This window comes from Hylobates moloch, unplaced genomic scaffold (genome assembly GCF_009828535.3).
Source record: "Hylobates moloch isolate HMO894 unplaced genomic scaffold, HMol_V3 SCAFFOLD_10, whole genome shotgun sequence".
NCBI classification, from domain to species: domain Eukaryota; kingdom Metazoa; phylum Chordata; class Mammalia; order Primates; family Hylobatidae; genus Hylobates; species Hylobates moloch.
In genome coordinates this window covers 69313470-69326269 of record NW_026652285.1, presented here as the reverse complement: position 1 = coordinate 69326269, position 12800 = coordinate 69313470, and the positions used below count along the sequence as shown (strand labels likewise).

General features: G+C 44.8%; 1 protein-coding gene across 1 annotated transcript in view; it reads right to left on the bottom strand.

Moving 5' to 3' along the window:
- Window positions 1–12800, bottom strand: part of LOC116475294 (transcription elongation factor A protein 1-like) — a 32132-nt gene that overhangs the window by 4013 nt on the left and 15319 nt on the right. The window contains 1 exon segment of the mRNA XM_058445917.1: window positions 1638–1745. Coding sequence (XP_058301900.1) covers window positions 1638–1745 — 108 coding nt within the window.

The window sequence follows — 12800 nt, the reverse complement described above, 5'->3', positions numbered from 1 at the left end:
TCTCACTGTGAGAAAAATAGTGGCCATAAGGTGGAATCCCTGGAGGAAGTATGGCTTCCCCTTCTAACACCCTGACTTCATCAAAGTTTCATTACATCGGAGGAGGAGCAATGAGATATCAGTGTCATCTAAGACAGAGGTGGAAAATTGAAATGCTGGAGGGCCCTATAGGAAAATACAAACGTTCAAGCAAACCTGTAGATAGCATAGAGGACTTTGGCAACTGGAGAGAGCATATCTTATCAAAAGGAATTCACAGCTGGGTGTGGTGGCTCATGTCTATAATCCTAGCACTTTGGGAAGCCGAGGTGGGCAAATTGCTTGAGCCCAGGAGTTCCAGACCAGCCTGGGCAACGTGGCAAACCCCACTTCTACAAAAATATATAAATTAGCCAAGCGTGGTAGCACACACCTGTAGTCCCAGCTCCTCAGGAGGCTGAGGTAGAAGGATCACTGCAGCCCAGGAGGTCAAGGCTACCGTGAACTGAGATCATGCACTCCATCCTGTCTCAAAAAATAATAAAAAAAAGAATTCATGTTTTAAAAATTGTTCATGGCTGGGCACAGTGGCTTATGCCTGTAATCCCAGCACTTTGGGAGGCTTAGGCAGGCAGACCATGAGGTCAGGAGATGGAGACCAGCCTGACCAACATGGTGAAATCCCGTCTCTACTAAAAATATAAAAATCAGCTGAGTGTGGTGGCGCACCCATGTAATCCCAGCAACTCAGGAGGCTGAGGCAGGAGAATCACTTAAACCCGGGAGGCAGAGGTTGCAGAGAGCTGAGATCACGCCACTGCGCTCCAGCCTGGGTGACAGAACGAGACTCCTTCTCAAAAAAAAAAAAATTATTCATGATTGTATAGACTGACTACCACAGGTCAGTGGGTCAGATCTGCACAACTTGCACCGATTTGCAAAATGTACTGGATTTTGGATTCTGTAGCAAAGGAAAAAAATTCTGTTTAAAATTCTAATTTTCAATTAAAATTTTTGACTTTTAATTTTTAGAAAACATGTGAAATACATTTTCTTCATTACCTAAAAAGGGATACCAAGTAAGAACAAGCATGAATTTGCCCAGAAGCAAGTATTAGGAGTGTGCTAATTTTTATATTGACAGATACCTATACTGAAACATATACATTCTGAGAATTCTTAAACCTTTCATTAGGTTGAACCATATAAAATTGCACTTCTAGAGGTCAAAAATTGTCAAATTTTTGGCTAACCAAAAACTTACCTATTTATTTTTAATTTTAATTTTTTTTTTTTTTGAGATGGAGTCTTGCTCTGTCACCCAGGCTGGAGTGCAGTGGTGCGATCTCGGCTCACTGCAAGCTCCACCTCCCGGGTTCACGCCATTCCCCTGCCTCAGCCTCCCAACTAGCTGGGACTACAGGCCGCGCCACCACGCCCGGCTAACTTTTTGTATTTTTAGTAGAGACGGGGTTTCACCGTGTTAGCCAGGTTGGTCTCGATCTCCTGACCTCGTGATCCACCCACCTTGGCGTCCCAAAGTGCTGGGATTACAGGCGTGAGCCACTGCGCCCGGCCTCCATAGCCTGTTTATTTTAAGATGTCCATACCTTTCCACAGGAAGGTGGGAACAATACCATTGAAGTGTTAAGACTCACATGAATTCGTTTATTTGTTTTATGATCTGATTCAGGCTCTTGCTCCATCTGTTTGTTCAGTTGATTGCCAATCAGTGTGGGAGTTTGAGTAGCAGTTTTGGCAGAAGCCTGAATCAAAGCAAACAGCTGTATCTCTTACATGAAACGTCTGCCTACAGGGTTGATTTAAAAAAAAAAAAAACAAAAAAAACAAGTTCTACTCTTCAGAGAAGCCTTTTCGGCTGTGAATAGAAACGACTAGGCCCTGGCAGGCAAAATGTTCCATGTTGCTCTGAGGTATGAAACAATACCTGTTTGGTGAAGCAACATTACATAACTGCTGAACCCGGGACTCTCCAACCAAATGATTCATCAGTTTTATGGGGTCAAATGATTCGTCAGTCAACATCATTATTTTGTCACCACCAATTAGCATTTGCAGGGTACCCACACAGAGATGACACTGGATTTGATGCTTGACAGAACACAAGGAAGACAAAGAGTACAGCTGATAAAGTAAACTGTTGGAACTATACATTTGAATATGAAACATAGCACAGGCATACCTGTAAATCCATCCCTGCCTGAGCCACACGTGGTGGAATAAACTCATAGAAACTCACCATGGAGCTTCACAATGGTTCTTTGTGTTGCAACAGAGGATGAAGCAGGTGCTCTTCCACAGAAGACATGAGAAAGGCTCCAGGTCCCCTTGGGAATCCCAGAATCAGACCCTAAAACTTTGGAAGGGCCTTTGTTGAACACTGAGTCAAACTCCCCAGAATCCTTTTACAGAACCCCTGTCCAGCAAGTGACCAGCGAGTCTCTAAAGACCTTGAGAACTTGCAGATTCTAGGGAAGACTTCATAGGTTCAGAGACGGGAATTTTGGAGCATTCTAGAAAGAAATTCTGGAATACAAACAAATTTGGAATTATCATAGGAAGTCTATTACATTATTGTTTTCCAGTTAATAGCTCTTAATAAGAGATCTAAGGTGGCCATTGGAGTTGAACCAAGACAATTTTCTTCCATTGTTGCCATTCTAATTTCAGAGTTCCTTGCTGTTTTATTCCTCCTCAATTCCATTTTGGACTAGTTAGAGACAGAATAGAAAGAAAAACTGAGCCACAAATTCCATTTTTCCCTGCTTAAAGGGTAAACTCCTGCCTGAGAAGCACACTCAAGTTTTCCAGAAGATTCCAACAGGGGAGTCCCAGTTTATAAGCAGGTTGTGTGTCTTCAGTGTGTGGTCAGTTAGCTGTGTGGAAAACAAGATGTATTTTCCCCCAAAGACTGTGCACTTAGTGGTTGGGTACTGAGGCTGGCACATGACAGCCTGCTTAACTGGGTGCGCACCTGAAGGGTGGTGCCCTGTCAATGACATACAATGCAGCCTAGCCCTTGTGGGCCACAGTATTTCCCCAGGTAGCCAGGCACACACCTATCCCAGTGCAGTAGGATCAAGGCCTCCCTCCCTCCCTGCTGCCCAGTGCTGGGCATTGAGAGATGGTGGGCTCTTCTCAGCACCATGTCCTAACAGTGCAGGCTGGGAAAGAAGAGAAATGAGATTGGGGGCTTCAGTTAGCCTCTAGTGGTGAGCAGGGCTGGAGTAATCTTCTTGTCTGTCCAAGTACGTTTTCCATTCCTCCAGCCTAACAGATTTGTCTAGCATTCTTTCTTTGCTAAGGATTTGAAAGTAGCCTCGGTGGAGAATGCCCAGCCCTGTGAGGTTTTCTGAGTGTTTATAGCCAGTAAGGAAGCAGAATGTCATGAGATGGAGAGCCTCTCCTGCCCATCTGGGTTTCTGGTCCCAGGACCAGGTGCACAGACTCAGGGACAATGACAAAGGCCAGAGTCTACAACTCTGCAGCTGGGGAAGCCACCCAAAGATGGGAGCCAAGGAGCAGGGGTGGAAGCTGGTGCTCTGTCCTCTCCTTTCCCTTCCAAGGACCCAGTCTCTGTCCAGCCTGGGCACTGGTGATAATCAGGCCAGTGTGGGTGCACCAAGGTGTGCTCCTCTGTGGCAACCTGGGTGGTGGAAGGGAGCAAGCACCTCCAGGGTGGTAGAGAACGAAGAACGGCGTCTCCAGCCATTGGTGGCTCCAAATGGGGAATTTGGTGGGACAAGATGCACTCAAGAAGCTTTAGGAAAAATAAAATCAACTTTCATATTATTCATTGCCTTTCAAAAAATATGCTTCTATACATATCTGATGAAAAAAATCAATGACCCAATAAAAAATGGGCAAAGGATATAAACTGTCTATTTTAGAAGATATACAAATAGCCAGTGTGAAATTAGAACAAAATGCACTAATGATCAAACATGAATCTCAGAAGCATTGTGCTAAGTGAAGGAAGCCAGACACAAAAACATACATACATCTATTCTATGAGATTCTAATAAAGTCAAAGCCATAGGGACAGAGCTGATCAGTGTCTGGCAGGGTCCAGGCTTCTGTTTTTCTTCATATTCTAAATAATTATTGCGATGGTGGTGGTGGTGACACAATTGTATGCATTTTGTACGTATGTATTCAAAACTCATCAACATATATACTTAAATTTGGTGAATTTCATTGTACGTAAACTCTACCTCAATAAAGCTGATAATTAAAAAAAGATTTTAAAGCCTAATCATGGATATTAAGCAAACACGTAGTTTAACCTTGTTAGCTCTAAAAAAAAGGTCCTTTTTAGGTCTAAAAAAAGACCCAACTCCTACCTGTTATATTTTATAAAAAGGAAAATGGAGTTCCAAAGAGATTATTATTATTATTATTATTATTATTATATTAAATATCACACAGCCTGCTAGAGGTCAAGCCACATTCCAGCACTCAGACCTGGATTTTTTCAGTCTTGTCTTTCTTTCTCTCTTTTCCTCTCTTTCTCTTTCTTTTTCTTTCTTTCTCTCTCTTTCCTTTTCTTTCTCTTTCTCTCTCCTTCTTTCCCTTCCTTCTTTCCCCTTTCCTTCCTTCCTGCCTTCCTTCCTTGCTTCCTTCCTTCCTCCCTCCCTCTCTCTCTTTCTCTCTCTTTCTTTCTCTCTTTCTCTTTCTTTCTCTCTCCCTCTCTTTCTCTCTCTCTTTCTTTCTTTCTTTCTTTCCTTCTTTCTCATTCATTTGTTCCCTTTCTTTCTTTCCAGAGAACCTGGACCATGACGCAGGGTCTGATGCCAGCTTCACTCTGGATCTGCAGAGTCCTTCCTGCAGTGACCACCACAACTCGTTCTTCAGATGAGACTCACCCAGGTACAGTGTGCAACAAGAGATCTTTTCAGTCTTTCTATTTTGTCATCCTCCCCAGCACATTGAAACTATAAACTGTGTTCTCACACAATCCAGAGGCACTGTAAAATACCTTGCAGATATATAGTACTTTAGTTTCTAACACATGCCCATTGTGCTCAAAGAGGCAGATTCAGTGGGAGATACACATGACAAGATTTATTGCAGGGAATTGGTTTATGTAATTGTGGGGCCTGGCCAGGCAAGTTCAAAATCTGTAGGGTGGGCTCTCACGAAAACCATGCTAGGACTGTCCATTACAGCCAAGCCCATGAGTGGAATTTCTTCTTCCCCAGGGAAGCATCAGCTTTGCTCTTAAAATATTTCAACTGATTGAATTAGGCCCACTCAGATTATCCGGGATGATCTCCTTTATTTAAACGTAACTAATAGGGACTTTCTTCATATCCACAAAATCCATGCATACCACCTAGATTCGTGTTTGACTGAATAACTGGGAACTGTAACCCACCCAAATTAACAAGCAAAACTGATCATCACGCCTATGTAGTAGAGAAGGAAGATATTGCCATTTACTTTTTTCTACTGGGGAACTAGAAGCAGAGAGAACCGAAATTACTTGCCTAAGGACACACAGCTAACTCACTTTTTATTTTTCAGTTGGAGAATGGATTAGCAATTCCTACTTGGTGTGATGTTGTGAGGAGTTAATTAAATCCATTCCAGTTGTGTATGTACAGTCCCTCTATTTTGTATAAAAAACATCAGCCAGGCGCAGTGGCTCATGCTTGTAATCCCAGCACTCTGGAAGACCGAGGCAGGCAGATCACCTGAGGTCAAGGGTTCGAGACCAGCCTGACCAACATGGTGAAACCTCGTCTCTACTAAAAATACAAAAAAAAAAATTAGCTGTGTGTGGTGGCACACACCTGTAGTCCCAGCTACTTGGGGAGGCTGAGGCAGAAGAATCACTTGAACCCACGAGGCGGAGGTTGCAGTGCACTCCAGCCTAGGCGACAGAGGGAGACTCCATCCCAAAAAAAAAAAAAAAATCCAGCTATTAGATCATGTTCTACCTATAAAGTGAGCTGATTTATGAGTTGTGAGGGTTATAGACATTCTCTTTAACTACAGAGGGAGTACACGTTAAAATAACTTTTTTCAGCAAGTAGTTCCATTTCCAGAGATTAGTTTTATTTCTATTTTTTTTTTTTTTTTTTTTTAGACGGAGTTTTGCTCTTGTTGCCCAGGCTGGAGTGCAATGGTGCATTCTCAGCTCACTGCAACCCCCACCTCCCGGGTTCAAGTGATTCTCCTGCCTCAGTCTCCCGAGTAACTGGGATTACAGGCATGCCCCACCACGCCCAGCTAATTTTCGTATTTTCAGTGGAGACAGGGTTTCACCATGTTGGCCAGGCTGGTCTCAAGCTCCTGACCTCAGGTGATCCGCCTGCCTTGGCCTCCCAAAGTGTTGGAATTACAGGCGTGAGCCACCATGCCCGGCCCAGATATTAGTTTTATAATAATATTTTTAAACATCTATAAAAACACACGCACAAAGATATTCATTGCAGTGTTGTTTGTAAGTGAAAAAAATCTAAATGTCCATCAACAGGAGAAAAAAGAGATTGTTAAATGAATTATGATGTGGTCTAACAGTAGAATGCTCTATATATCAACAAAGAAAGGTGTCCATGGTATAATATTAGATCAAAAATAAAAGATCTAAATAGAAGATCTGTTAAGTCTATTAGATCTAAATAGAAGAGTGTGTGTTATTTGATGCCCTTTATGATGTTAGACATTTTTCTGCTGCCTTTGGTGGTGGGCAGCAGATGGGTCCTTTACTCCTCTGTTAAAATGGATGCTATGTCCCTGAGAAGGAACTCTAAGGTGGTGGGGGTGTTTCAGTTGAAACTTCCAAGGCTGCAGGCCTCCAATAGCTGCCCCATCCACACCATGACCTGTTCTCCCCGAGTGGGAACCTCAACAGGAGTCACTGTGCAGGAGCCTGGGGTTCCACGGTGCAGTGACGCAACTCCTTGAAAATGGAGACCAGACACCAGGTCACGATAGGGTAAGCTAGAGCAGAGCTACCTGACAAATGGTTAGGGCTGAAAACCTGAATCAGCAAGGCATGTTCCATTCATGATGAAAGGTGCCAGGATGGCCAAGCACAGTGGCTCATGCTTGTAATCCCAGCACTTTGGGAGGCCAAGGTGAGTGGATCACTTGAGGTCGGGAGTTCAAGACCAGCCTGGCCAACATGGTAAAACCCCGTCTCTACTAAAAGTACAAACATTAGCCAGGTGTGGTGGTGCACGCCTGTAGTCTCAGCTACTCGGGAGGCTGAGACAGAAGAATCGCTTGAACCTGGGAGGCGGAGGTTGCAGTGAGCCAAGATTGTGCCGCTGCACTCCAGCCTGGGCGACAGGGCAAGATTCCATCTCAAGAAAAAAAAAAAAAAAGGCACCAGTAGCCTTGGTCAGAATGTCTCCTGAGACAATGGGTAGCATGGTATACTTTTATGTAACATCATTCAGGACTTCTCTTTTCCCTGATGAGAGCTGGAGAAGAGTAAGTGGCCATACTTTCTGAGATTCCCTCTATCAAGGGAATGAGATGGCTTCATGGACACCTCAAGACCCTCTACCTCACACCTACTCCCTTTTCCAAAGTGGAATTGGGAGCATAGTTGACAATTCTATTATCCTTAGAGGACTTCAGATTCATTTAAAGGTCCATGTGGAATCCTTGGAGCAGAGAGAAGACTTCTGTGGACCAAATGTGCAGGGATTTTACCCCACCAGCAAGGAAGCAATCGCTGCTGCAGTGGACACCAGCTGGGTGTCTTCCAATTCAATCCCAGCATTATCTACCTGGAGATAGCCTCAAATCCCACAGGTCGAAGGCTCAGTCCCACAAGACTGTCCCCGTTTCAGACACCAGTCACAAGTCTAGTACTCCAGAACTTCTGAACAACTGGCTTCAAGATGGGGTTCCCACGACCCTCTCTTTGGGTTTGGTTAATTTGCTACAGCAGCTCACGGAACTCAGGGAAACACCTATTTACATTTGCCTATTTATTTAAAAGGATATTACAATGGATGCAGGTGAAGAAATGCATAGGGCACGGTGTGGGGTAAGGGGTATGGCGCTTCCACGCCCTTCCTGGGTGTGCCACCTCTTTGAACCCTGTCCTTTTGGGTTTTTATGGAAGTTTTATTAAGCAGGCCTGATTGATTAAACTATTGGCCACTGGTGTTCAGCTTAGCCTTAGACTTTTCTCCCCTCTCCAGTCATGGCTCAAAGTCCCAATCCTAACCCTGCCTTGGCCTTTCTGGTGACCAGCCCCATCCTGAAGCTACCTAGTGGCTACCAGCTACCAGTCTACTCATTTGCATACAAAAACCCATCATTTTGGTGTTTCTAAGGATTTTAGGAGTTGTAAGTCAGGAATCAGGTTGAAGAGCAATCACAGTCCACCCCAATCTTTGAACCAGGGTCTCTTACAACCAAAGGACATGCAACACAAAAGATACGGCTACATTAGTGGAATCCAGTTCAGTCACTAATAATTAGTCCAGTCTATCAGATTGTATGAATGTCTGCCAGGGCAAGGCCATTCAGGTTTGCAGGCTTCCAGCCCATCTTGTCAGGTTCCAAAAGCGAATGGTCTCGGCACACACATCTTTCATCCTTTCAGGCATCTGGGATCATTGAGCTAAGAGACAGTACAGTCTCTTGCTCTGAGCTTCTTTCAAGGTGTTCATGTAATATTGGATTTCCCTCAATTTATAACCCGTTTATTCATTTGTTTACACTCAGCTACCATTCCTTTCTCTCCATTAATATCCAAACTTTTCCACCTTTGGAAGGGAAATTAAAATCGCCACTGTCTGTACTCCCCTCACTCTGGGAGATCGAAGCAGGCAGATCTCTTGAGCCCAGGAGTTTGAGACCAGCCTGGGCAACATAGGGGGACCTCATCTCTTCAAAACATACAAAAATTATCCAGGCATGGTGGCATGCAGCTGTGATCCCAGCTATTAGGGAGGCTGAAGTGGGAGGATCACTTGTTCCCAAGAGGTCAAGACTGCAGTGAGCCATGACAGCATGGGTGACAGAGCGAGACCCTGTCTCAAAAAAAATTATATAAAATTTTATATAAAAAATTTATATAAAGGCCAGGCACAGTGGCTCACGCCTGTAATCCTAGCACTTTAGGAGGCCAAGACGGGCTGCTTACTTGAGATCAGGAGTTCAAGACCAGCCTAGCCAACATGGTGAAACTCCGTCTCTACTAAAAATACAAAAATTAGTCAGGCATGGTGGCACACGCCTGTAATCCCAGCTACTTGGGAAGCTGAGGCAGGAGAATCGCTTGAACCTGGGAGACGGGGGTTGCAGTGAGCCGAGATTGGGCCTCTGAACTCCAGTCTGGGCAACAGAGCAAGACTCTGTCTCAAAAAAAAAATAAATAAATAAAAAGTATATAAAGGCCAGGCACAGAGACTCACACCTGTAATGCCAGCACTTTGGGAGGCCGAGGTGGGCGGATCACTTGAGGTCAGGAGTTCGAGACCAGCCTAGCCAACATGAAGAAACCCCATCTCTACTAAAAATACAAAAATTGACCAGGCATGGTGGCCCGGCTACTTGGAAGCCTGAGGCAGGAGAATCGCTTGAACCCGGGAGGTGGAGGTTGCAGTGAGCCAAGATCACACCACTGCACTCCAGCCTGGGTGAAAGAGCAAAACTCTGTCTCAAAAAATAAAAAATTATATAAAAAATTATGTATTATGTTTTTGAGACGGGGGTCTCTGTCACACAGGCATATATATATATATATATATATCACCACAGTGGTGGTCTAGATTGCAGGCAGCAATATTAGCCTAGCAAGTGCTTCCCCCCAGTCCACTCCCACTCCCACTCAGATGAGGTAAGGTTACATAGGTATAAACTAATGAACCCAAATTTTGTACAACCCACTTCTATCAGGCCCTTAGAAATGCTGGCATAAAGTTGAGAAACACAGCTACAGTTTGTTGCTTAGGAGTCATCCCTGCTCCCTGCACTTGTACTTGTAGCCCTTATCCTGGGACCACTGCATCAGGTAGGGGAAAAAGAAACCTGAGGTGATGTGGAGAAAAAGGAAAAAAACATACTCATTATACTAGTATACTCTTCCCTTGTGAAGAATTGCAGTCATACCAGCATCCTCCCTGCCCCTCCTTTCCCAGGTCCACTAGAAAAATAGAGGAAAACTGAATGGGGACCCTTCTTTAGCCCCACTCCTGGTACATATAAGCACACACTTGTGAAGGCAGGTCAGCCAGCCCTTCATGCTCTTATCTCCCCCTGGTTCAGATAACCAAGGCCCACTCCACTTCCCTCTCAAACTATAACTCTGAGGGGGACCTCTCCCTCCCACGGTCAGACAGCACGGGCTGTACCGTGTGTTCCTTCCTCTGGAGAAATGATGGTAGGCTTCCACATCTGTGTAGTATCTCCTGCTCTGGAGATCACCCTGAGTCCTTGCATCTCCCACCAGGTAAGCCAAGCCCAGTCCAGAGCCAGCGTCCATTCCCGTCAGAACCCGTGTGTAGCCCCCAGGGCCACCCCATCAGTCTCACTTGCCAGCTGTGTTCAGGGCCTTCCCTCCAGGGAGCCTATCCCGGAGCCATTGGCAGTCTCTGTCTGTCTTGCAGGCAGACAGAACAGTTCTTACTGGCATTTTGTGCCTGAGTGGGTGCAAGAGGAACGTGTCTAGACTCAGTCCATCTCTGCACTGCTGTAGTTCCCGTAGCCACTCATTTCACGGACCCAGGTGGCCACCCTAAGTGAGAACAGCAAACAGGGATATCTGCCAATTCCAGGCAACTTTCTAACCTGGAAGGGAAATTTTCTGATGGGCATTTGATGTGTTACTTACATGCACCCTTCAGATTTCCACAGGGTCGTGCCTCATATGGGCATCCCTTTGACAGGCCAGGTTTCCATTTCCCCTCTGCCTGACCCTGTGGCCAGGCCATTGGCCACTGCCCATGAGTCAGTGAAAACCAGACACAGAGGCTTCTCCACTGCTCAGTCACTGCTAGGAAAGCAGCATGCAGGTCGGCCACCAAGCTGATTTGCTTTTGACTTCCTTGATCAGAGTGGCAGCTTCCAAACAGAATGTTGTCCCCTTGCCTGGAACTGCCGTTCACAAACCAAGCAGTTGTTTATCACTCAGTTAAGAGGTATTTGTAGGGCAAGTGGAAATCAATACCAGCAGCTCCTCAGCTGGTTTCAAAGTCAATCCTGGAGGAAAAGAGGCCACTTGCTTGTGGGGATGGTGGGTGTCTCCCTGCATTCCCCCAGTAGCATGTCCCGGTATCAACTATTTTCTTTTTCTTTTTTTTTTTTTTTTACACCAAGTCTCGCTCTGTCACCAGGATGGAGTACAGTGGCGCGATCTCGGCTCACTGCAACCTTCACCTACTGGGTTCAAGCGACTCTTCTGCCTCAGCCTCCCAAGTAGCTGGGACTACAGGCGCATGCCAGCTAATTTTTGTATTTTTAGTAGAGACAGGGTTTCACCATGTTGGCCGGGGTGGTCTCCATCTCTTGTCCTCATGATCCGCCTGTCTCAGCCTCCCAAAGTGCTAGGATTACAGGCGTGAGCCACCACGCTAGACCAACAATTTTCTTTTCATGATGATGAAGCTCTTCTGGGTACTGGGTATTCAAGTGGAGAATCTGTCCCTCCAGGCACTCCAGCTTCTGCTCTCTTCTGTGTGGGCTCGGGTAATCTTACTGGTTCGCCTTTAGCATGTCCAATTAATATTGCTTTTGGGATGGTTTACATGCCTTCTGTTTTCCAGAAATAAGTAGGGAGAATATTCCCCACTCACATACAATGTCTGTTCCTATAAAACATTTAAGTAAAGGAGACACAACTACTTTACATGAAGACAGTGTAAACATTCCAACTTTCTTAATCTTATCAACACTTACATTTTTATGTTCTAGTCCCAGGAACTTCTCTCTCCATCCCCAGACCACTTTCACCCTCTTTTATATAAAAGGCTTTTGGTCTCCAGCAAGGGTCTGGCCAAGTGACTCTGGTCTCTGGTTACCTTGATTAGCCAGTCTATTGCCCCAGGCAATTCCAGGTGGGATTTCTCATAGTAATCTTTAATCTTTTTGCCTTTTAAAATTCCTCCAAACTGGGGAAAATACAGAAAACTGGTTTGGGATCCTTTAATATTGGGGAATGGGGGCTGGACTCCCTTTGGTCCATCCAACCTTTGATAGTATTGTATTAAGACCTTTGTTTCAACTCCATCAAGTTATTTATTCATTCCATTTTTAAATAACCATCTAAAGATTTCCACCCTGCTGGGATGAGTCCCATGACTCTCTCCTTTTCCTTTTCCCCTGTGTTTCACCTTTATCAATTTTTTAAAACATTCACCTTATTTCTTAATAACATTTAAAAATTTCCACTTCCTGGGATGAACCTTTGACTCTCCCTTTTGCCTTTCCCCATTCTCTTGTTAATTACCCTAATGTTTTATTAGCATCTGTAAGCCCCATGAGGGAAAGCTGTAAATTACATAAGGCTTCTCTGATCATAGCTGGATTTTACAGCAATAAAGTTACACGAGGTGCCCATGCAGAAAGGGTCCCCTTAACCACAGCATTTACCATGACCTGGGTAACAAGCACATTCAGCAGGTAAATATTCATTCATCAGAAAACTAGTCCCACATGGCTTACATATGAAGGATATCAATTGCTTCATCTGGGTTGCTCCACTTGGCATTTATAGGGGGAGAGGGACAGTTTCCTTTCTCAGGGTATACAGACCTTACAGTGGCTTTTTTCCAATCCACCAGGTTGGCTGTTCCCTCGGAAATAACCTCCTCTGCGTCTGCATCATATAT